The following is a 24,639-nucleotide window of genomic DNA, read 5'->3' as shown; positions in this document are numbered from 1 at the left end:
ATGCAATGATAGCTGATAGTAAGTGAGGAGAGCGTTGGAAAGCATTTTACAACAACCGCTCCTCATCTCTCAGTTTCTCCCATGGCAACGACCCTACTACAATCCTGCTTCCATAACAACCCCTTAGTGAATCTGGTTTTGACCTTCATCGCAGTGATTCAGTGTCTCTCCATCCACCTCCATTCTTTCACTACAGCAACAACTCTTATTCTCTCAGCTTTGCATACTTCCACTTTTTATTTTTATTTATTTTTACTCGATAGCCCACATTTTGTTATTTTGTTTCTCTCTCTCCTTCTCTCCACCTGTGTGGGTGTTGCTTTGCTGCTGTTACACAAGCACTCGATGCCTCTACACTACCCGATGTCATACTTCAAGGGACAGTCTGTTCGTGTGCACTCAAGTTCCAGAGAGCATGCTTCCTCGTTTGACTCTGGAAGCTGGCAGGCCTGTAGCTGCTTGCTGCAGAGCTGCAGGTGCAGATCAGCCTGAGCTCACCTTTCAACAAAAGAGCTATTGTTTTCTCTCAACCTTGAAAAAACAGGCGAGGTTCAAGTGAGCTGGGGAATATTGATAGTAATGTTGTTTTCTTTGTGTCTGTGCCCCTTTTTGTGAACATGTTTTGATTGTTTTGATGGGTACTTGCATCAAAATGTGCTCAAATATCTGTCACGTCCCTCCTTTGACAGGTTTTTTATGAAGTCTCACAGGTTGCGTCTTCAAACATATTCAAGTTTTCTCCCATTCTTATCAGATTCTCTTGTGTGACGCCTAAAATTGCTTAAAAGGTTGCGTGTGATATTTTCCATGATTTTGAGCTATTGGATATGAATTGCCATGGTAACCATTTGCATCTCTTAGGTGTGAAATCTTTTCTTTTCTTTGTCCGTACACCCCCCCCCCCCCCCCCCCCATTGTTGATGAGCTTTGGCATTGTGAACCTGCGAAGTGAATGGCTTTTTTCCCCTTATTGCTTCTCCAAAAAAAAATTCCATTCTTTTTCTGACGTTTGTGACGTCTGCTGCCCAGTATGGACAGTTATTAGTTAATAGATCATGCTAGCTGAAATAGCCAACACAGTGACGAGGTTTTTTAAGCTCAAAGGGATGTGATCAGCGATGTGTAAGCTGCTTAGCAACTCTGTAGGGAGCAGACAGCATGCTTTGTCCTGCTTTTCTCCTCCCGTGTGGCATAATGTCAGTGCACTAGTTGCCACATGGGTACAAGGTCTGACATCTTGGGTATAGATGAGGGTATCTAGGGTGAGATATGGCAAATAGGGCCAACAATCCTGCCTTAAAGTTTTTGCTTTTGCATCTCAAATGTGTTTTTTCTTTTTTGGTGAGGTAAGGTCCTTTTAGACTTTGTTTGCATGTGTTACTTACCGTCATTTCTGGTTTAGTAGTTTATAGACTCACCAAGATAGTCCTATTATCTATTTTCAAAGCGTTCCCAGGGGTCCTTTAATTACGATTATACAATTTTTAGCCAAAATCAAAAAACATGTCGTTTCCTAGGACAGTTTTCTTTAGAGCATCAGTAATTCATCGCCTCTGAGTTGTAGGCAGGACATTGGCACGGTTCAACCCCTCCCCTTCTTTCCCCTCTTGGGTGCTGAGAGCTCTCCGTTTACCCACTCTCCTGCTAGTTTACAGCCCCTCACACTCCTAACCTAACTTTACTGGTGAAACAGAAATGACGAAGGATACTGGAGCTATCCAGCCGTATTGTTTTGAGCCAGATGCCACCTCAGACGAGGAAAAAAAAAAGGCGTACATGGATCGGAGCAGGGAGCTTGCAACCCGCTTATTGAATTTTCTACGTCACAAACAAGCTCTTTTTCAAGTGTCTGCTCCTGCTTCACAACAACTTGAAAAAAGAAATACTCTACAATGCAATTTTGAGCTTCATTTTCTTAACATATGCCCTCGATCATCAGAAAAATGCCACAAGATTATGTTAAAAACACAGTTTTCATCAGAGTGGCTCTTTATGTGAGTTTATTTGCTTTAAGAAACTAAGAAGTTTTCTTAGAGAGGATGTTCATTCTGTCTTGCATTTTTCACTTCCCTAAATGGTCAGGAGTTACAGCCATCTGCTTCCAACCTTTGTCCCCCACATGCACTTAAGGACAGCTCTGTCACAATCACTTCAGTGTTTATACTGAGTTTGTCAGCTCAGAGGAGGACCCCTCCAAAACCCTTTGGCGAGGGAAAAATAGTGCGCACTCCTTTAGTTAAAGCTCCGATTTCACTTACGGAGCTTCTTAAGGCAAGATCAGCATTCAAAAGAGAACACAAGAGGGTAGTTTGAAATAACCCAGGAGGAAAAAAGTGCCTAAAAAACATAACCTTTAACCTTCTTTGCCCGCATCTTTTTAGATATCAGTGTCATATGTGTTGCAGCTTTGCTCCATCTTTTTAGATTCTGTGAAATTGTGATGTGTCATCTTAATTTTAGTTTTGCAATGCAGCTTCTTTCTGAACTCTTCATTCCCTACTCCCTTAAGCCAAGTAATACAAAATGCAATATGTTTGAGCTGAAGGGCTTTGTTCTGTACTGGAAAAAAAAAAAGTCTTTCATTTTTCTGTCCATGTTTTTTCTCACAATGTCTTTCCACCAGGTCTCTATGTGTTTGTGTTGTTTGCTCAGTGTGGCTCTTTGTGTTCCTCTTTGACCATGCACTGCATATTCAGAAGAAGCAGCTTGTAGGTATAAGACAAAATAAAGTTCACTCCCTGCATGAGCCTTCTTTTTAAACATTTCTTTTGATGACCTTTTTAAATTGGGAATAAATTAAAAACTTCCTCCATGAGTTAATCTAATTTTATGATGTCTTAGTAACATTTCTGACATGCTTTAGTCAAATTGCCACAAAACAGATCCTTTAGCCGTTCCTTTACACCTTTGCAAAATAAGCCTTTTTTTCTTCCATCGTTAGCTTTGTTTAAATGAAAATCTATCTTTGAACTTTTTTACGGGACAGATTTGAGAGCATACAGTGCCTTTTTTGAGACCTGCACACAAGGCCAAACTAAACTAAAATAAGAGTAACTGGAGTATTGAGGCAAACACTAAAGTCTCATCCACAGTTCAGCAGCAGACTGTTAATTTCTTCTGAAGGACCAAAACTTGAAAATGTTAATAGATAGTTACTAAAAAAAAATAAAATGATAGCAGATGTCAGTGCATTTAATAAGATTCAGCAAAAAAGTTTCCTGCTTTCGTGGTATTTATTAATCCCTTAATTTAGCATATAATTAGGTTTTTCCACACTCAAACAAGAGTGCAGAGGCAGCCATTACTACTGTCATACATTATAATAAATATATGATGCTTGCTGACCGCCACCTCGAACGTTTGATTAACAGATTGTCTCAAGCCCGCTTTCAAGTGTTAAAGGTGTGGACTTCAAACAAGCTCACTCCTGATTGGCGAGAGTGGTTGCCATAGAAACATTGACTCAGACCAACTCGGACCAATCACTGCTAACTTACTCCAACATTGCAGAAAAATGGCGACTGAGTTGACGTTTTGTTGTAGCTGGAAGTAAGCTATTATCTTTTGGTGATGTCACACTTATGTACAGCCAATGATTAGGCTCTAGGTTTATGTCTGCGCTCTGCAGTCATTTTAAAATAAAAAGTTATTTAATGAAAAACCACCATTTCTTCAAATCAAATATTTTTTCCACTATAAAAATAAAAACATAAACCTTCTTAAATTAGAGCTTGTACTATATTGGATTTTTTTGTAGTATTATTTTAACACATCTCAGACATAGAAAATATTTGTTCTACTCTTTTTTTTTTTTTTTTTTTTTTTTTTTTATTAACGTCTTCATTGAAGTTTTAATTCTAAAAGGCAATTTGCAGCATTTTTAAAAGACATCAGTGTCACCAAACCCGTCATTTTCTCTTGTTCCTTTATTCAATGTATTTTTGTTTTCCGTGTGATAATTATTCTTTTTTTTCAAGTTCTCATCATGTGCTTGTTGCATGGGCTCTGCACGTTAAGTTGTTTTTATCCCCTCAAGCTTTCTCCTACACTCTCTTAACTCCATCAGTCCCCCGCTCCTCTCTGCTTTATCTGCTGGTGTGGTGGAGTATTCATGTGTTTTCTCTCTGTATGTAGGGGATGTGCTGTTCCAGATGGCTGAAGTCCACAGACAGATCCAAGTGCAGCTAGAGGAGATGGTTGGTATTCTGATCCCAAATATGCCTCGCCTTTTCTCTATTCATCTTTGTCATCTATTGAAATGGTTTAACAATAGACTTAGATGGAACAACAGAGTATTATGACAACAGCTTGTTTTAGTTTAATTGTGAGATTTTAGTACATGATGTTCGAAGATCAATTTTCTCAGTATTTTACTATTTTCTTACACGTCCTTGATTCCTCATCACTCAAATTAATGAATTGAATGTTTCTAACCTCAAATTGATCAAACACAGATGAAAAGTGTCATCATGTAAACAAGAAAGATAAGATTATTCTGGATTTTCTTTTCATAATATTGGCATTTTCTATTTATTAAAAACAGGTAGATGTTGTCTAAAAGATTCGATTCGCATCATAATTTTTTGTTGCTGATCCGATTCATAGTTGATGTTGGTTCACTTTGAACGATTCGATTCGATCCGATTCTCTGACCTAAAATCAATCCAGTACATCTTTAGCCAAAAATTCAACCAGTGTGACTCAGAGATGAATACCTAGGTATTGAACATTGCAGGGGAAATTTTCCAGATTCCTTGTGATTCTTACAAGATAATTAAGTGTAAAATAAATATGTGTCCAAACAAACAAGTAAACAAGAATTAATGGCAAATCCATTCACTTTTTAGTTTCCTAAAGTTCAGCCCCCTCTTGTTTTTCCACATCAAAATAATACAAAGTCTTTGCTAAGTTTTTCCACACATTGGATGGCTTGATCATTTTTTTACTGCCATCACGCGAGTTGTTCGCTGTGATGACACACTGTCATTTTTACGTTATAGTAAAATAATCGTACTCTATCTCAATCCAAATGATATTTTCCAATACCGATTTATCTCATTTTGTAACAATTTTTCAATATAGGTCAATTTGATTAACAACCTGCCTCCATCTGGTTTGATGGTGTAAATTGATTCATTGATTACCCTTGATCACCCTTACTTCCTTTATAATTTCAGTCAAATGATTTTCCTTTCTTTGAAAAAAAAAAATGTTTTTTAAAGATTCGGCTCAAAAATAGTTTCATAATTTAAACATTGTAGTGTTACAGACCTGACGTGAACTGAGAGCAACTGTCTGATATTTTGATAGTCTATTTTATACTCATAGATTCACTTTGCTGTAGATGTCAGAAAACTGCTTTGTATTGACAATGATTAATGTAAAAGAATTGGAAATAGTGTTTATTTCGAGAATCCACAAATAAAATTTTCCTAATTATAATTTTTCCCCCCAGTTGAAATCCTTCCACAATGAGTTGCTGTCCGAGCTGGAGAGGAAAGTTGAGCTGGATGCCCGATATCTAACTGTAAGTATCTGGATCTGCAAACACAAAGAGCAACACAAACCAACGCTTCTTTCCAGTTTATTTTGAATCAAGTGATAACAGGAGATTAAGGGAATCTCTGTCTCTGCAGCATTTGGTGTATGCTCATCTGTCAGGGTTAGACTGATTATAATAAGCCCCTCGTGGAGTGTTGGTATAGGAGTAAGTGCTGCAGTGTGGGTCTTAATGGGATATCTTTAGAATGAGTGGGTTGCAGCCTGAGTGTAGAGCAGTTGTGTTGTGCGTTGTTTTTGGGGGATGGGGTAACGTGGCCTTTATTACATTGTTGAAGCAGCCGTGATATTTATGAGCTGCGCCGTGCTCCCAGCCCTTTTGGTTTGCATGGATGTAGCCCTCTTGTTGCTCTGTTGTGTGAATTTTGTCCTTTACAAAAAGGCACAACATTTCTCAGCAACCCTGTTGCGCATCTAGACCTTCTTGAGAAATAGAAAAGGCATAAAGGAATGTAAAACATGCAGGAGAGCAGGTAAACATGACATTTATGACAATAAGTCAGCAGCTTTGGTTTTATACAAGTAAAAGCTGATTTAATGTGATATCTTGCATTAATTTGTGACAACTTTGTTTGATGATTACAGAGGTTAAAGCAGCTTTTTTAAAATATAAAATACTGGTTTAAACGTTTCTAAAAAATATACTTTGAATATTGTGACATTGGATTTGTACTAAAATGTCTATGTACATTTAAAAACCAATGTCTAGTTCAGATCTTTGCAGTTTTGTTTTCACCTATTATTCCTACTTTATTCGATATTTCAGCGCTTCGCAATGAACGATTCAAGGTTACATCTCTCAAAGGGCAAAACAGTCTTTATGTTTTTCTAATGTATTGAAATTATGTCTGTAAAGTTCAGGCTGTTTCCACAAGTTTAGTGGTTTTACTAAAGATTTTGCAGAAAGATGCCACCTCTACAGTTGCATCTTCAGCAAGCAGCTCATTAATTTCCTGTAAGTAGCAGCTTCAGCTGACTTGAAAGCTAGCCATTGATGTTTTGAGAATTCATCTTCTCCATGTGCAGCATTGTTCAGCTGGGGTTAGCTTGAACTTTTCTTTTTTTTTTTTTTTTTTGTTCATTTTCAAAATATAGTTCCCCACTGTTAGCAATCACTTAATTACAGTGAAATCCAATTTATAATCGGCCTACTCTAAGTTTTTAACCAATTCAGATCTTCACTTTTTTGTGCAAACGCCTTTGTTTTTGGGCCACAAAGGCGTGCAAACCTGGTAACTGAAGCCCAGTGCTTCAGAGCATGTCAATCACCACAAGAGGCCATAATAATTAAAACAGATGGACAATAATAGGGTTTTTTTTTTTGTGGTTTCAATGCAAGATCACTGTTGTGGAGATCTTGAAGGGATTTACAGACAAAACTGCCATTTATCACAGGATTTAGTCTTTTTTTTTGTTTCTTATTCCCAAAAGTGTTCAGTCTTTAAAAAAATTGTTTAATATAGTCCAGCCCCAAACCAGTGCACTACAGTAATTCCATCTTGACATTTCTTTATAAGTCCAAATGCTTTAAGGGTCATGATCTCGCAGTGAAGTAAATGGCGTCCTTTATGATCCTTCTCCGAGTACTGTGAGAACACTGGCCTATACTCTCGTCGTCTAGTATAATGCCAATATTGGTTTTGAACTCCTTTTATGAGCTGTCCTCTTCCAATTTTGCTTCACAGAGACAACATGAGCTTTCTCTCACATACAGTTACTATGGCAACAGAGCTGATGAAGCCCGAAAATAAAGAAGTCCTTGTCAAAAAATTTAAAAAAAACAGCAAATGTTAACTAAATGCATTTAATAGTTGGACTAATTACTTTAAATTTTGTGCAATCAATTTTTTTATTTATCCCCCCCCCCATGTTTGAATGTGATGAACGAGTGCTTGTTCATCACAGACTGTTGATGTCATTTCAATCCTAGAAGACAGCTTGAGGACACATATGAGGCTTTTATAAGACAATAGGAAGTGCTTGTTCAATTAGGAGGGAGATTTTAGAGTTTTTGAAAAAGTCAAAACAAACCCCGCTCACACAAATCAGCATTACAGCACCATACACTCAGACTCCTGTGGGTGTTTCTGTGACATAGCTGCTAGGATGCAAACAAATTGTTTGGCCTCGCTGAATTTGGATGGAGAAAGGGGGGACTGCAGTATTGCACCATAACTGTGAAGGTATTTGTCAAAGTTATTTCTACCATCTAATCAAATCTCAACACCAAAAGAATAAAGTTTCCTATTTCAGAGAGAAAAAAGTTATCTTTCATCTCTTAGCCTCTTTAATTTTTTCAGTTCTTTCATCTAGATTCTAGAGGTCTAATTCTGTGTTTGTGCACTTGTTGTTGCCTGATGTAGGCCGCCTTGAAGAAATACCAGATGGAACATAAGAGCAAAGGAGAGAGTCTGGAGAAGTGCCAGGGCGAACTGAAGAAGCTGCGCAGGAAGAGCCAAGCCAGCAAGAACCCCTCGAAGTACGGCGAGAAAGAGATGCAGGTGAGCTGCTTCTTGGAATATAAAATCCCATTAGTGGTACTCTGAAAATCTGTAATTTAACCGCTATGCGTGTTTGTCAAAATCCTAAATTAAATGCAATAGTGGTTGAGTCTTGGAAAAAATAAGGACTTTCTTTGTTCCTTATGAAGTGAAGAGAGCACAGCAGAGATGGGGGTGGAGGCAGAGGCAAAGAAGTGTCCTGAGTGGGAAGGCAAACAGTGAAGGTTGCATTATGAATTGCGTGCTCTCTGCAGTTTTTTTTTTTTTTTAAGCATTTACACACATTCAACAAGTACATAAAAGCACACATGCTTGACAAAGAAAATAATTGTTACCCAGAGAGGACACAAATGAGCCTCATACACTGATGTGTCACAATGGTTACTTCATTGTGGAATTTTGGGAACATTTGTCGCTGACAAATGGTTTAATTAGTAAATGACTTCTTCATTATTTTCGTGTTCGGAAAGTATTGTAACATTTCAAAGGATAAAATAGCAATTATTTTTCAAAGTCTCTGGAAATTACTGAAACGCTTAATTTAAAGATCTTCTCCAATCATCTTTTGATCTATTTTTAAAGTGTTCCCAATGGCCTTTTAATTATGATTATGCAAAAGTTAAAATAAAAACTGTCATTTTCTAGTAAATAGTTTCTGCATTAGAAATTCAGCTCTGAGTTGTAAGCACGACTGTTGGCGCGGAGTAAACCCGCCCCCACTTCCCGTCACCCATCTGTTTACACGCTCTCCCTCTAGCTAACACCCCAATAACCCCAACCTAACATTACTGGTGCAACAATAACAATATTGGAGCTATTCAGCCGTACAGTTATGTCCTGATGCCGGCTAAGACGAGGAAAACAAAGACGTACACGGATCTAGTCGTCTACAAGTGGATTAATCACAATAGCTTCGTCAGCCCTTGATTCACAGCTATTTGAAGAAAGAAATACTCAGAAATGCAATTTTAAGCTTAATTTTCTTTGTGTCCTTTATCATTGGAAAAATGCCCCAAGAACATGTTAAAAACACCATAACAGGATTTTCATCTGAGTGGGTCTTTTAGTAAATATTGTGATTTTCGTGCCGTATTTTGATTTGTGTGAACAGCAGAATCTCTTACAGGTCTTTAAGTGAAATACATAGTGAGGATCCATAATGAGATTTCACTGTAAGACATATTTTGATTACTTCTGTCACATTTAGTTTTCAGTGTTTGGCCGCTAACAAGAAAAGAAGCAAATGATTCTGTATCTCTTTGGGTGAGATGAATAAAAACAGTTATCTTTGAACTAAAAACTGTTCGTACAAGGATATACGAACATTAAAGGAGGCTCTGACTCTTAAGGCCTCTGAATTTCTTTTATTCCTGGGAAAATGAACGAAAATACAGCAGCAGTATATCAAATAAGGAAAGCTTGAGTCTCTACTGTGAGAAACTGAGAATTCTGAGAAGTCTTTGTGATTCTTTTCTGAGCTTGTTGCACACAGTTTTAGATCTTTTTTTTTTCGCTACATGCACCAGTGGCTTTGAATTTCTAACAGATCACTAGCTTTTACTCAAACAAGAATAGAAACTTTTCACCTTGGCATTTTTATGAAGGGTATACAGCACGAGGGAGAAACTTAAACATTTCCATCACACAGCATTGGATTTTTAAAGCGAAGCTGTGTACTCGTTTAGCCTGCTTGCCAGTGTTTCTGTCAAACTGAAAATAATGACATGGCTGAAAATGTCAAAAGTCTGACCACTAAGGCTTTTCTAGGAGCTGGAATTTAGACTGCCAGGAAAGACGGAGGCAAAAAATGTCAAACTAGCAGGTCGGGGCTTGCAGGGCTATTACCGAAACGCTGTAAAGTGTGTTCACCACCAACAATCTCAGGAAAGAAACTTTGGAGATCACAAAGTAAGAAATGGCTGTTTTTACTTCTCGACTTTTGAAAAAAAAGAATGCTTCCTCTGTCAGCTCAGTTTAACATGGACATGTAAGCAAAAGCACGCCCTGACAAAGGGTGACATAGCACCGCTGGATTGATCTGACTACTTTGTCACATCAGGTCTGTTCCGTTGTATCAGAAATGGCTTGAAGAGATGCTGTATCATCAAGTTTGAAAAGTTCAGCTTAACTTGAATTACAGTTTAAAGTCAGTGAGAGAATGCAAAACTTCTTGGCAGTAAATCTAACAAAAGTGACAAGTTACTGCAGATCCGTCTAAGTTTTTAATTTTTCTTGTATTTTTTTTTTGTTAACTGGGAATTTTTTTTTAAATGTATTCCCAATGTTTTTTGTAAAAGAAACGATTAAAATCGTATAAAAACAAAAAGAAAGTCAGCATCTAACACAAATATGTAGTCCATATGAGAAATACTCTGACACAAAGGCATATTCTGTGGTAAAAACTGAATTGTGTATGATTGTAATAAGAAAGTGGTGTCAACAATTTCATATTGTAAAGATTTTCCATCCAGCTAAAAAGTACAAAAATCCATACCATCTACAACATAGAATAAATAATGTTGTGGCCACAAGATCTACACGTTTTCTAATCTCTTCTGACCTATAACACTTTAAACCCCAGAAAGTACTTCATCTCAATAACCAAACATTCAAACCAACTGCATGTTCCAAGTTTTTATACAAGGATCCAAAGCTATGTTGTCGGGTCAAGACTACACTTGAGTTTGATGAGATTGGACACTATTTCTGTTTTTGGAATTCAGATTCTAAAGAAGACGGAGGATAAATAAAGAACTGTTAAAAAGGAAAAAACAAAATAATCAGAGAAAATATGATCAAGTATCTCATTTCCAATACTTAAAATTGATCAAAAAGATCCCTGTTCTTTGGCTTTTTTAATGAAAATAGATATACACAATCCACACGGTGGCCTTAAAGGAACATGTTGATTAATTGGGACAAGATCTTAAGTGACTTTTTGGATATAAACCCAGAAGCAAACTTGATTTATTTGGGAACAGTGTTAAAACAGTGTTAAAATGAGAACTGTGTACAATCTAACAATCAAAAATAAGCTCTCAAAATAAATGAAAACCAGAATATTTCTTGAATAAACATCACGTATTGAGGAGGTGAAGGTGCTTGTTTTGCTTTTAAGTATTCTGTGTTAAAGCAAACCAAGTCTGTAAGACTTTCTTCCCATGAATCAAATTTAAGTTTACATGTGGACTAGTGTTTGCTTGCTTGATCTGCACCCAAACAAAGTTTTATAACCCTTAAGGAATTCTAACATTTCAAGTTCTCTGGCCTGGCACATTCAGACCAACATGAGATCACCATCAAACTGTGCTTTCGTCGAAGCGTTAACGTGGCACAGATGCATCTTTTTCTTTCTTGGTGCATCATAAGTGCATGCACACAGCTTACATTGGAGTTGCAGCATTTCCTCACACTTTGGGTCTGTAGCACTGATCATTTGGACCCATCTGTGCAGAGGGAGGAGCTCATCAGGCTGTAGGCTCATAATGTACTCTGTTATTGTTACTGTTCTCCTCTTTCCGATTTCAGACTGTTTGCTTTCTCTGATGGTTTATGTCGGAGCCCTGCAGGGATAAAAATGCACCAAGTGCAATCGTCAAAGCCCAGTGCTGAGCAATGCAATCTACAAGCTAGAAACATTCCTTTAAATGTGGGATATATAGGACATTTCATTGTGAGCTGCCTATGTTCCTCTTTCCATTTTTTCTTTCTTCCTGCCCGACGTACTTCCACAAAGCTAACTCAATTATTGGAAGGGTCTGCTCAAATGCTAATCACTCGCAGGGCACAAAAGCACTATTGAAAAAGGATTTATCTAGAAAAACTATTATCTACTGCATATGCTGGTAATGAAAGTTTAGACAAAGAGAGACGGAGCTCTGTTCTGAGAATTCATGTCACAAGGTCCTTTATTAGCTCCGGACTTTTTTTTAGCTCCTCGTCATAAAATTGAAAAGTTTTTTATCAGAGTTGTATTCATTCAACCATGCAGAGCAAGGCGTTTAGTTATGTAGGTACAATACAAAAAAAAAAAAAGTAAAATAAGAGGCATTGTGGGTGTTTTTGTCATTTCTTGGAGCGACACATTACTACGCGTTTGAGTTCAAAGGGCTCTAAATGAACTAACAGGAAATGAACTGGTAGATTTAAGCTGCTTGAAACTGCAGGGAGAATCTGTCATCTCTGTGGTAATGCATCATAATATTTTCCCCTTTTTTTTTTTTTAAAACCCCCAAGGTTTGCTGCATTTGTTGTCCATAAGAGTTTGGAAACGTAATGCTCCATAAAAGACATCATAACCCTACAGAAGAGAAGGGTGGAGTGATGTCCCCCCGGTGTTAAACAAGAAAAAGGTGCAGAACAAGAAAAGGATGTTATATTTTGATTACGGCTCATTTTACATTTGTCTTTCATCTCAGGAAACGAGCCGGCTGGTGTGTTAACTGATATTAAAATGGTCTTTAAAGGTTGCTCAGTTAATGTACCGCAAGGTTAATTTTTGCTGAGCTTTGCAACAAAAAAAGGCCTTCCGGTGATAATGTAACCTGAGGTCACTTGGGGACGAAAGCAGGTTGTGTTTGAGAGGAGACTTTCGCACTGCAGTCATTGTCTTGGGTTACTTTGGTGACCTTTGGAGCAGTCAGAGAATGGGGCCGTGTTGATCTGACAAAAGGCGAGTGCACACTGGTTGAACTGCTCCCATTAGCTCTGGGTAGAGGTGTTGCAGAGGCTTGCAGACTGTGAGTCAGACGGCAAAAAACCAAGTGTCTCATTCCACTCTAGAGGAAAGGGGGGCAGCAGCCACATTGGTTATGGTCTTTTTAACGGACCATTACGCTGTCGCAAATTCAGAGATGTGGCCAAGGACCACAAATTTCAGCAGGTGTCTTGTCCAGCTGTGGTTTGGCTTGATATTGAATCAGCACTGCATGCTCTTGTCCTCTTTTCTCCATTCTTTTGTTATCTCTGCTGTATATTACACGATTCATTTAAAAATGAATAAGTATCTTTTTGGCCCAACTTTAGTAGTAGTAACCTTTTTATTTTGGACAAGTGAAAACAAGTGTGGAATAACAAAATAAGACAAAAACAAGACAAAATTATATAAACACAAGTCCAAAAAGGGAGTGAGAAGAAGAAAAATCTTATAAACTCTCACCCCCTTTACCTTAAGTCCTTACTTTCCCAACTAAACCCAGTACTCCCACCAGCAAAGTCCAGTGCCTTACCCAAGTGTATATTTGGTTACAGCTGCACATGTAATTCTCATTTCCAAAAGAACATGCAAATAAATAACAAAACGTATTCTTAAAGTATGCAGATTTACAAATGCTGATGTTCTGTATTATTTTGTATTTGTACATATTTATCAATGATCATATTTCCGTATTTATACTTAAATTCTTTTATGTTTGGACATTGTTTCAAGAATTTACTGGTTCTGTTCCACAACTTCACTCCACAAATTGAAACACAAAATCTCTTATTATTTGTACGTGCTTTATGTATGAGAATTTTATTTCCCCCTAAAATTGTATTTTTCGTCTCTTTTAATAAATAACCTTTGGATGTTCTTCGGTAATAAATTTTTTTCGGCCTTGAATATTATTTGAGCGGTACAATACTCTACTAGATCATAAAATTTGAGTAATTTTGATTGTATGAAGAATTTATTTGTGTGCTCAAGGTAATTGACTTTGTGTATGATTCGTATTGCTCTCTTCTGAAGTATTGAAAGTGAATGTAACGTTGTTTTATAGTTGTTCCCCCAAACCTCTAAACAATAAGAAAAATATGGTAAGACCAATGTACAGTATAACGTGGAGTGATTTGTGGTCCAGAACCAGTTTAGCTTTATTCAAAACAGAGATACTTCTGGATAGTTTAGTTTGTAAGTACCCAATATATGCTTTCCAGGTTAGTTTGTCATCAATTATGACCCCAAGAAATTTATTTTCATAAATTCTTTCAACTTTCACCCCATTTATGTGCATGTCAATGTTAATATTTTTACCATTATGGTGACCAAATAACATCATTTTTGTTTTACTTAAATTTAGTTAAAGTTTATTTACATCAAACCACAGCTTCAGTTTTTCCATCTCCTTCTTGACAATTTCTATGACTTGCTGCAGATCATCCCCATCACAAAAACATTTGTATCGTCAGCAAATAAAACTAGGCGTAATTTGTTAGAAACCTTAAATAAATAATTTATATATAAAATAAATAATATTTGTCCCAGAACCGACCCCTGAGGGACACCACAAACAATGTCCAAACTTTAATTTGGTAAGGGATGAAGAACAGCCAGTGAGTTGGACTTATGTGGAAATAATAAGCTGAATTGTCTAATCTTTAATGGATCTGAATTTTTTGTTTTGTTTTCAGTGAAGACCATAGGTTTTTGCAGTTGATTAGATTTTAATGGAATTCACTTTGACATAAAACCGGGAAAACCTTAATGCTTAGAGAACCCAGAAGTTGCTGATCTCAGCATGGGACCATCATAAATGGAGTTGTCGTTTTCCGTTCCATCAACCCCTTAATGTGTCAGATATAAAAAAAATATGATGTTCATCTTCACCCTGAACCAGCAGCAGACACTACAGGAAACGATCTCACAGTTTTTACTGGGTTTTGTTCCCAAGTCTGGTCCATTTAAGAGGAGCGCAATAGCTCCCGTCCTTTTATATTGACATAAAGCTGGAGTGAATTATGAAACGATTGAGACATTATTCGAAATTATAACTTCAAACCGTCCAGTTTCTCCACAGAACAGTTCATTGATTGGATCAAATCAAGGAAACAGAAGATTTTCTTTGAGGTCGGCATTAGTTAGCGGAGAGCAGGAAAACCACAGGACCAGAATCGATCCCCCTACTACTGTCACAAAATTTAAAGCTCCTACTTTTTCCAAAACCTTCCACACGTCCCCTCACAGATGTATTCAGATGGTCATGTCAAAGCAGTGAGCGCTCCACTTCTCCCTTCTCTCCACTTACGTTGATTTAGTCTGTTCAGTAGTGTTGTCGTGTTCTGTTCTCGCTCTTGACGCCTAATTAGTAAGTGAAGCTGGTAAACAGCAACACAGGCATGGATAAATGTTCCGTCTTTTTCTTTTGCTCTTTTTCATCCTTCATGAGAAATATTCAAACGTTTGCTGAAGATTTGACTGCTCATTTAAAAACAAATCAAACAAATACAAAATTGTTGTGAGTTCTAGTTCTGAAAAATACTGCTGCTGCATAACCTTTAGTAGATACCTGTGGTCAAAGCTCACTCTGAAACAGCTGAAATTGCCTAAGATATGTGCATTTTGTCCATTTGTCTTGGTAGAATTTTCCTTCTGTGTCTTTTACTTTTGAAGTTCATGGGCACACTTCCAGTTATAGTCAGTCCTCTATTAAAGTTCTTTGTGGTCATCCAAGGACTTCACAGTCTTTTAGTTTAAAGTTGAAAAAGGTTTTCTTATTATGTATAAAAGCTTTTTTAAATTAAATGTTAATGAAATTGATACATTAGATTATTTTCTGTACAGTTGTTTGGCTGTGTAATAATTTATTTTTATAAGTCTTCATTATTGTGAAATCAAATGTCAATAACATCAAAGTAATCACTATTAAATGAGGTTAATATAAAGTCTTCTTTCACTTTTTGATAAACTTGTCTTCACAAGTAAAAAAAAAAAAAACGAGAAATATTGTAACTTGATGCCAAGATGATCTGCATTTGTAAAACCTGGTGTGCCAAGTTATTGTTTTGACAGACGTACTCTTGAATCCTGTAATCAACAACTATAATGTCACATGGTAAAATTTAAAAAATACATGTTTTTAAAAAAATACTTGATTTCAGTGATGTGATTTGATTTGACATCCCAGTTTGTGTGTCTGTGTGTTCTCTCAGTTTGTGGAGACCATCAGCAGTAAGCAGACGGAGCTGGACACCTTCATCGCCGAGGGCTACAAGACAGCCTTGTCAGAGGAGCGTCGCCGATACTGCTTCCTTGTTGACCGACAGTGTGCTGTGGCCAAGAACAGCAGTGCCTACCACGGCAAGGCAAGTAAAACAAAACAAAAAACCAACACCGTTCCAATCACTTCAGTTAGAATCTTTCATTTTGTTAAACTTCACTGATCCCAAAAGCATTTCCAAAGCGCCATACATTCCTATTTTATTAATATTTTCTTACAAATTAAAATGTAAAAACTCAACAATATCACAATTTGTTTGGTTTGTAATCAACAGCACTTGAACCTCTTAGGACCTGGCGTCCACATGCATGGATTTTTGGGTTATATTAGGATGTCCGTTTTCTCTGCTTAACTGTGACCCTGTGACTGTTTGTAGAGCGTTTGCTCAAATAATAACCCAAGTATTAAGAGGTTAAAATGACGGAGTATTAGTCCCACCATAAAAGGAAAACAATTAAAATATGAGAATAAAGTTATTAAAGTCTGAAGGAAATGTACAAAATTATTAGGAATAAAGTTGTAAAATTATGAGAAAAATCTTTTTCATGCCCTCATAATTGCAATAACACAATGTTGACCTGCTAAAATATTTAGTATTTTCTTTATTGAGAAACCATTAATACTCAATATTGGTTCTGTTTTGATGTTGCTGTTTTTCATAGTCAACAGCCTTTTGCCCCTTAAATTTATAACTTCAATCAAATAAATTCCTAATTTATAGCATATGAAATTGCAACTTTATTTTCGTGATATATTTAAATTTTGTTTTTAAATTTCTATGAAAAATATAAAGTTTATTCTGATGATTTTTTTAAACTTTTTTCTCATATATTTATTCAGTTTTTATTATTTTTACGGTGGCCCTAATACTCTGTTGTACATTAAATTAGCCCACATTTTCTTGTAAGGAACCATATGACTGTAGTGTTCTGCTCATAACAAAACAAACTCTTGTAAAAAAAATAAAAATATGTCAGACATATCAAACTTTCCTTCTGCAGTCAGTCTCATCATATAATATTCACTTTTGTCATTTACCAACCACTCATAACCAACGTAGCAGATGTTTTCCAGCTGTCAACCAGTGAGCCCCTGGGTGTAAGAATCAATCTGACATTTTTGTCAAGAAAACCACAAAACAACACAGTGAAATTAAATACTTTCCAATATCCAGGACAAAAAAAAGGTCACATTTTCCGGTTGCTGATGACATTTGAGGAGATAAAGTCTGAGTTCAAACAAATTTATCCTCGTACCAAATGATCAAAGCGAAGGCGGCTTCAATAAAGCAGAATTCAGAGTATTGACAGTGCTGGTGTTGGTTATGTATGTGGGTGTGGATGCTCCAAATATATGGCCATCTACTTCTCAAGAATCTAACATTTATGCTTAATGGAGGACATCAGTCACCTGGGATTACTGGTGGGTGAGAACTGCCAGCCTGAAGATGTTGCAGGAGGAGAGTGCTGTGCGTTTGTATCGACTGTGCTGTCGCTGTGTTATTTTTTTATTTTTTTTTTCCATCTTCAAACATAGAAGTCTGGTCATTAATCAGGCTGGGGGTGTGTGTGGGAAGTTTTCATCTTCAGCAAACTGAAGAACCCTCTCCCAGAGGGTTCAGAGTGAGTGTTTGCCTGTGTGCATGAGAATTATAGAAAGAAAGGAGAGCTTAAAGCTAACTGAAGGAACTGTTTGCTTCTGTAAAATAAATAAAGTCTAGTAAACATGAAAACATAATGCTATACTGCTACATGCTTTAATGAGCACCTTGATTGTCTAATTATCTGCTTTTAGCTTTGAGCACATAATCAGAAACACACAAATGACAGGAATCGGGCAAAAACATACCTTTTTTTAAACTAAATAATAATTAAAAAAACAAACTTTATTCCAATTGTAATGCATTTTCTTTCCCCTCTTCTCCTGTTTTCAGGGTAAGGATCTTTTAACCCAGAAGATTCCAGTGTGGCAACAGGCCTGCTCAGACCCCAACAAGCTGCCAGACAGGGCCGTTCTGTTGGCCCAGCAGATGGGTTCTGCCGCGCTTGCAGGCACAAGTCCCCTCCACTCTTCCAAATCTAACCTGGTCATCTCAGACCCCATCCCTGGGGCCCAGCCTCTTCCTGTTCCACCAGAACTGGCTGTCTTCATGGGTGGTGGCCTAGGACATGCAGGGGTAAAGAATTGACCCAGATTGATAAAACTGACTCAAAATGTTGACATCATAAATGCGGGTTGGCTTGTTTCCTCCAGAGGCTGATGGGTCCAGATGGGATGTCCATGGTGAATGGGACAACAGGAGTCCACGGGGAGGAGTACTGGACAGATGGGGGGACGATGTCGGTGTCTGCTGTTAGGCCTTCATCCCCTCAAACCCAACCACCGGGCCAGTCCCAGGCTCAGCCTCAGAGACAGGTCAGCGACGTCTACTCCAACACTCTGCCTGTCCGCAGGCCCGCCCCTGCCAAGAATAAAAACCCAGTGGGTAAGGACATCTCATGAATTGGTTTATAGTTGTTACTGCATTAAAAATTCCTGGAGTTAAGCATTTAATTCCCACAGGCGAGACAAGGACCCTGCCAAGGTCCAGTTCCATGGCAGCGGGACTGGAGAAAAACGGCCGCTCCCGTGTTCAGGCCATCTTCTCCCATGCTGCAGGAGATAACAGCACCCTGCTCAGTTTCTCAGAGGGAGATGTCATCACCCTGCTAGTGCCTGAGGCCCGCGATGGCTGGCACTATGGAGAGAATGAGAAAAACAAGATGTATGTTCATATTCATTAGGTTTTTGCGTTTTTTGCCCTGCACAGTTGCAACAACAGTTGCAAGTTTCAGTGCTGCAAACCCTCAGGAAGGTCTGCTCTTTTCCCAGGCGCGGATGGTTCCCATTCTCCTACACGCGTGTGCTGCCTGAAAGTGACGGCGACAAGCTCAGAGTGAAGTATGTGGCGCTTTAGCAGCTGGCCAATCAATAAACGACCCAAAACGGGTGCTAGTCTGCAACTGTGATTCCTTGTTCCATTTCCAGCCTACACCATGGGAAAAGCAGCAGCACGGGGAACCTGTTAGAGAGCGATCCATCAGTGCCCACACCTGACTATGGCCTGACTGCCCGACTGCTGGCCCAGAGCCTCGCACAGACCCGCCCACGCCCATACAGCATGGCAGGCTTTGCCCCTCAGGTAGTACTCTGTGTAACATTCACAAACTGTTCTTGCTCTGCACTTGTAACTCTTGTTAAGTTAATTTGCAGCCCCCATTTGATTTAGTACTGTGTTGCATAATTGCATATGAGTAATCAGGCAGGAACTCTGAGTTTTTAGTCAATTTTTGCTGCCACCTAGTGTTCTGCATAAGCAGGCAATAATAAACTGACTACTTTTTAATGTTTTCATTTTTTCATTTTTTTTTAGCCTGCTGTGGAGGATTACGACAGCCGCTTTGCCACAAGGTATATGACTTCTCTTACCTTTCTAAAAACTATTGATGAATTATGTCAAAAAGAATGAAAAACCTAAAACTGTCTAATAACTAACGGCGATGAAACATCTAAAGCAAGAAAATTGCTTAGTGGGAGACTACTTTGGCAAGTTTAATGCTATTTCAATTACTTTTAATTCGATCTAATTTGCATATTCCAAAATTTAGAGTGGATCTTACAAATTACTTCATCTTTTCAGCCTGCTTTTGAAAACCTAATTGCCTTAAATTGCAGTGTAATAATGTTCCAGCACTGCAGCTGCAGGAATACATTCATTTGGCATAATTTAGGATTATTTTCAACCTAATAAAACAGGAACAAAACAAGAAAGAGTGAATATTTATTATTTTTCTTTTGTTTTTATTAATTTTTGGCTGCATGTAAGATGATGCAGTATTTATGTCTACAGACTGATATTATTACTAAAGCAAAACAATCAATATATAGCAGATGTTTGGCCTGTAACTCATTTATTAAGAAATAATTGTTTTTGTTTTCATGATTGTTTCTCAAAACCATAATTCTTAGCTTTTTAGTTTATTTAACATAATAAAAAAAAATAATTATACATTTATTTATACAAATTAAGTATATTCTGTTTATGCTTTTTGTTTTTAACCTTTTGTTAACTGATTAATTTTTGGTGCCTTGTATCGTCACAATATATCATCACTGCCATAGTACTAGAATATCATCATTTGCATTACGCAGCGCTTGCTTTGAATTTTTTTTTTCTTTTTCCTTTGCTCTTCCCTCTGTCACTTCTCAAAAATTACTTTTCTTTTTGCAGTTTAGCAGGGTCAGTACGTCATGATAAATTAATAACATTTTCTCGCTGACTCAGGTGTGTTTGAGGCTCAGGTTAGCGCTGATGCTGTTCAATTACACATACATATATTTGTGTGAGAGATGGAATACTGGAGTGTGTGTGTGTGTTTTTGTGTTGTCGTTTGGCGTGTTGTGACGGTAGACATCATGGTGACGTCGTCCTAGTCATCACTGTCAGTCTGGGGCTTGGGCCAACACTGAGAAGCTGTTGCATATGCTCTTGTCTGCTCTAAATGTGTGGTTTTTTTTGTTTTATTTGTACAAGCATTTTAAAGCAACACTGTTCTGCAGGGTGTATTCACCCCTAATGGCTTTTGAGATGACTAAATGAATTCCTCATCAACTGCAGCTCCTTGGTGTTTGTCCGCCTTGCAGTGCCTTTTGGGAAACTTAAATAAAACCTAAAGGTCCATGCACTTATTTCCAACCAGTTTGTATCTAAATAGATGTGTTGATGAAGGAAAAGTAAAATCCTACCTTTCTGATTTTTGGCGGGTGCGTTTGGAGTCTGTAGGCGGGGCAAAGTAGATTTCCTGACCCCGCCTGCAGTTCTCCTAAACTTCCCTCTGCCTCCCTGTGCCTGTCTTGTCTTCCTTCATTTCTCTCTGAGTGTGTCCGACCTGGCAAGCTTCCTTCTCTCTTTGTTCCACAGTGACAGTCCTGATGGCAAATTGATTTCGACTGTGTGAGAACAGACTTACAGACAGTCAGACAGCTCCGGATAGCACAGGGGCCTCTCCCCACCCACCCGTCTTTCCTTAGCCTCCCCCTCTGTCCCAACTCTTCTCCTTGTGCCTCCACACAAACCCCTTCTCCGAATGGAAGAGGCCAGTTTCATCCCTCCTTTCTGTCCTCTCTTCCTCCCCGGGTCCCTACTTTCTCCTCTTCTCCTTCCTGGGGGCTGCTGCTGGTGGCGTCGGTGTGGACAGTAGCGGTTGGTGGTTGGAGGATTGCATTGAGCGGGAGAGCCAGAGCGGGGCCTACCTGCTCAGCATGCACCGATATGGACTTTGAATACTCTTTCTGATCATAGTCCACCATCACGGACTGATCAATGAAGAGACTGCCTTTGCTACTGCTCGTCTTTCATGCATGTACATGGTTGTGTCATTTTGTCCAAACTAAAAAGACATGTTCATGTACTGTACAAGTGCCAAAAGACTTCAGTGTCATTGTAATTGATCCACTGACTGAATGGCCTTTCTTAAGCACACGGGGGCCCAATGCTATTGAGGTCACACCAACCAGACCTGTTCAAAAAAGCTTTGTTCCAGCTTGAGCTGAGCTGCAGCTTATGTTTTTGTTCCGACGGATCCCATAAAGTCCTACTGTGCTTCCTCGTGTCAGTGCTACACTTCTGTCCAGAGAGGGTGTCATGCAGTATTTGCCTTACTTTAATTTATTTTATTTATTGTTCCTATTCAACTCAAATGATGTGCAATGAAGCAGACTTTAAAAGCTTTTGAATTATACAATATTTAATTATGAATATCAAAATAAATTTCTTCAGTTAGTCCACAAATTTGCTCATTCCTTAAAGAATCCTCAGTTAATCTGTCCATATGTTTTTTTTGCCATTTCTGGCTGAACTTGCTGCTGGATTTTAGTTTTTTTCTAATTACAAAGCCTTGTTTAAATATTCTGCATTTTCGTTCTTTTAGGTTTTTTTTGTTTTTTTTTTTCCCCTGATGCTTTACCTGGAAAACCGTCTGTTCAGCTGTGAATTAGTTGAAATTTTAACCTCAGCTTTTGCAGCTAACTGTGTTATTTATAATTGTATTCCCTGAGTGATTCTGTAGTTTTTAATTTATTTATTCTTTTTGGGGTCTTTTTTCCTCAGTAAAAAAGGAAAATAAAATAATAATATAAAACACTGTCTTTGTAAAATATTTCCAGAAATGATGAAAACCTGCTGAGTAGTTGAAATGTTTATCTTATGCATGCCGTGGAGGAAAACCAGAAAATGTGATGCTAAATAATGACTTTGAATGTATGGTGAATTTTTACAAAGGTACTCTAAATAAAACTTATATCTATATATTAATAAACAGTCTGGTCTGACGAGAAATCTGTTCTGCCAGTTAAGTGGCATCTTAAGTTTTTCTAATTTTTTTTATGCTGTCGTCATCAGATGTCGCCACCTTACGTGAATCATTTCAAGCCACTGTGATGCATGCCATCTCTGCTCGTGGTGTGTGTGTGTGTGTGCTGCTCTTGAGACAAGTGTGTGATGATGTTGTATGTATGTATTTTATTCTGCCTGCTCCCTATGTTTTTGCATACTTTTTTTACCCCAACTTTTATTTTTGAAGGGATGAATCACACATTTTGGTGCATTTCAGAACGTTTACAAAAACTGTGTCTCTTTTGAAACCGTTTCATTAAATGAGGCGAATTAACATTATGGTTTGTCATTTAATGTGGCATGATGAGCATGAAGTGTGCACTCCATTTTTTGCATCATTCATTTAACAGAAAGTGCATTCAGTCGCTTTAGACTAACAAATGTCACAAAAACTGTGACTGCGTGCATGATTTGAGGAATGAGCCATTGAAACCCAGAGGTTCTCTTTACCTTCCAGTTTGGGTCCAGAGTTGTCCAGGTTCTGAGAGAACAGGACCTCCGTAAGTCACCCGTTTCCATTGCCTGTCAGTCAATCACTTGCTTCCTCTCTGCTTCTTCGATTTCTTCTCACTGGCTGTTTGGCTGCTGGAATTCACTGGCCTTTCCTTGCCAATCCTGCAGGCCTTAAAGCTTTGTTTTGTTCCCCCTTTTTGCAACCAAATTAAGCAGAGTAGTCTAACGCCGCATGCAGATTCCAAATTTGCTAGCATTTTTGCTTGCTAAGTTGCACAAACTTCCAACTCGCAGCTCGACTCACTGTGAAGACCTAAGAGGGCACATGAATTGGGTGTGGTTGTGTGTGTCCGTCTCGTACCATGTTCTCTCTAATTATAAGTGTTCCCCGTCTCACCCCTCCTCTCCCCGCAGTGACCGCTCCCTGGAGATCTTCCTCCGGCCAACCTTTTCTGACGGCGGATCTGCGCCATTCTACTACTAGCAGCCTGCTTGTCCCCCTTTTTTCTCCTCATGCTTATAAGATCAAGGCAACCGGTTTTGATCAATCGCATAAGAATCCAGAGGTGTGAAAGGATTAGGTTTCATTGCTCCAGAAAGTATCCAAAAATCACTATAATGCAGCTGCGTTTCACAACCTTTAAATGTTTCAGCGGACTCATTTAAGCACAAGCACGACTGTAGATTTTAGTGGAACAGACCACCTAGGGATAAGTAATGGCTTGGAAGTTTATACACTGATGCCGTCACATAGTTTCTGTTTTCCGTTTTTAGGATTAGGTTTTTTAAATTCCTGTTTTTCCACTTGTTTTACACTATATGATTATTTATAAAGAAGTGCAAAGGCACATTCTTCTATATTTTCCTGGGTTAGGATCAGAGGCAAGACATTGGTATCAGCTGTAAGTGCAACACTGTGATGGCAAAGGAAGTGAACGGGGCTCCAAAAGGGCAATTTAAATAATATTTCTTTAGAGTGTTGTTTTATATTTACTAGTTGTGATACAGTAAACCCAAATTTGAAATGTGGGAACTGTGCCTTCTACTTTCTTTTCTTTCTATTTTTAATATTTCTCTATTCTTTAGTTTATGGGATAATGCCACTTAGATATTCTTGTGTTTTTGTAATAGAATTATGGGATTATTTCACTGAATATTCAATTATTTGCTTTAGCTTGAGTGAGCTTCAGTACAGCGCCACCTACAGGAGATGGAGCGGAATGATTTTGCATTTTGAGTCTCTTAGATTTGAATTTCTGCAATAATTGAAGCTGCAAGAAGTGCCGCAGGTCAATTGAAAGGCTAAAACTGCGGGCTTTTCCATTTTTGTTTAATAATTAGCTATCAGGGCATGGTAGTGTATCAAATAAGGTTCAGTGTTACTGCAGCTTTGTATAATTTATTCTCAGTATTATGCAGCACATTCATCTGGAACACAAGCTGGGATGAGACTCACTTCTGTTTGGTGTGATATGTGAGAATAATCTCATGGAAAGGCCAAATGTTAGTGACTAGGAAAAGTGGCATCACAAAAAGTTATTTTTGTTGTTTTAGAGTTGCATCATGGCAATATTTTTTTTTTACTTTTATATAGCTCTCATATTCTCCTTGCCTTTTTCCCTGTTTGTATAATATCTGTACTGTACAGAAATTATATATAAATTATCTTGTTCAGAATAAAAAATAAAAAAAATTCACAAATGTCACAATGTTCAGC

The 24,639-nt window shown here is 38.0% G+C and overlaps 1 protein-coding gene across 9 annotated transcripts in view; it reads left to right on the top strand.

Annotated features, from left to right (window-relative positions):
- baiap2a (BAR/IMD domain containing adaptor protein 2a) overlaps positions 1-24,631 on the top strand; it is a 48,272-nt gene extending 23,641 nt beyond the window's left edge. For 3 of the 9 annotated variants that reach the window (XM_023957519.2, XM_078950927.1, XM_078950924.1), the window contains 11 exons: positions 4,135-4,196; positions 5,456-5,527; positions 7,923-8,060; positions 15,969-16,121; positions 17,970-18,212; positions 18,290-18,521; positions 18,599-18,800; positions 18,908-18,976; positions 19,064-19,217; positions 19,449-19,486; positions 21,274-22,392. In XM_023957519.2, coding sequence (XP_023813287.1) covers positions 4,135-4,196; positions 5,456-5,527; positions 7,923-8,060; positions 15,969-16,121; positions 17,970-18,212; positions 18,290-18,521; positions 18,599-18,800; positions 18,908-18,976; positions 19,064-19,217; positions 19,449-19,486; positions 21,274-21,358 — 1,448 coding nt within the window. In that variant the 3' untranslated portion in view covers positions 21,359-22,392. The other 6 variants (XM_023957521.2, XM_078950925.1, XM_023957523.2 and 3 more) reach the window with 5 other exon arrangements.
- The last annotated feature ends 8 nt before the right edge of the window (positions 24,632-24,639 follow it).

The sequence above is a fragment of the Oryzias latipes genome, chromosome 8, assembly GCF_053564925.1.
Source record: "Oryzias latipes strain Hd-rR chromosome 8, Olatipes_Hd-rR_3.1".
Lineage (NCBI taxonomy): Eukaryota > Metazoa > Chordata > Actinopteri > Beloniformes > Adrianichthyidae > Oryzias > Oryzias latipes.
The sequence above is the reverse complement of the archived record's forward strand: the minus strand, read 5'-3'. Positions and strand labels throughout refer to the sequence as shown.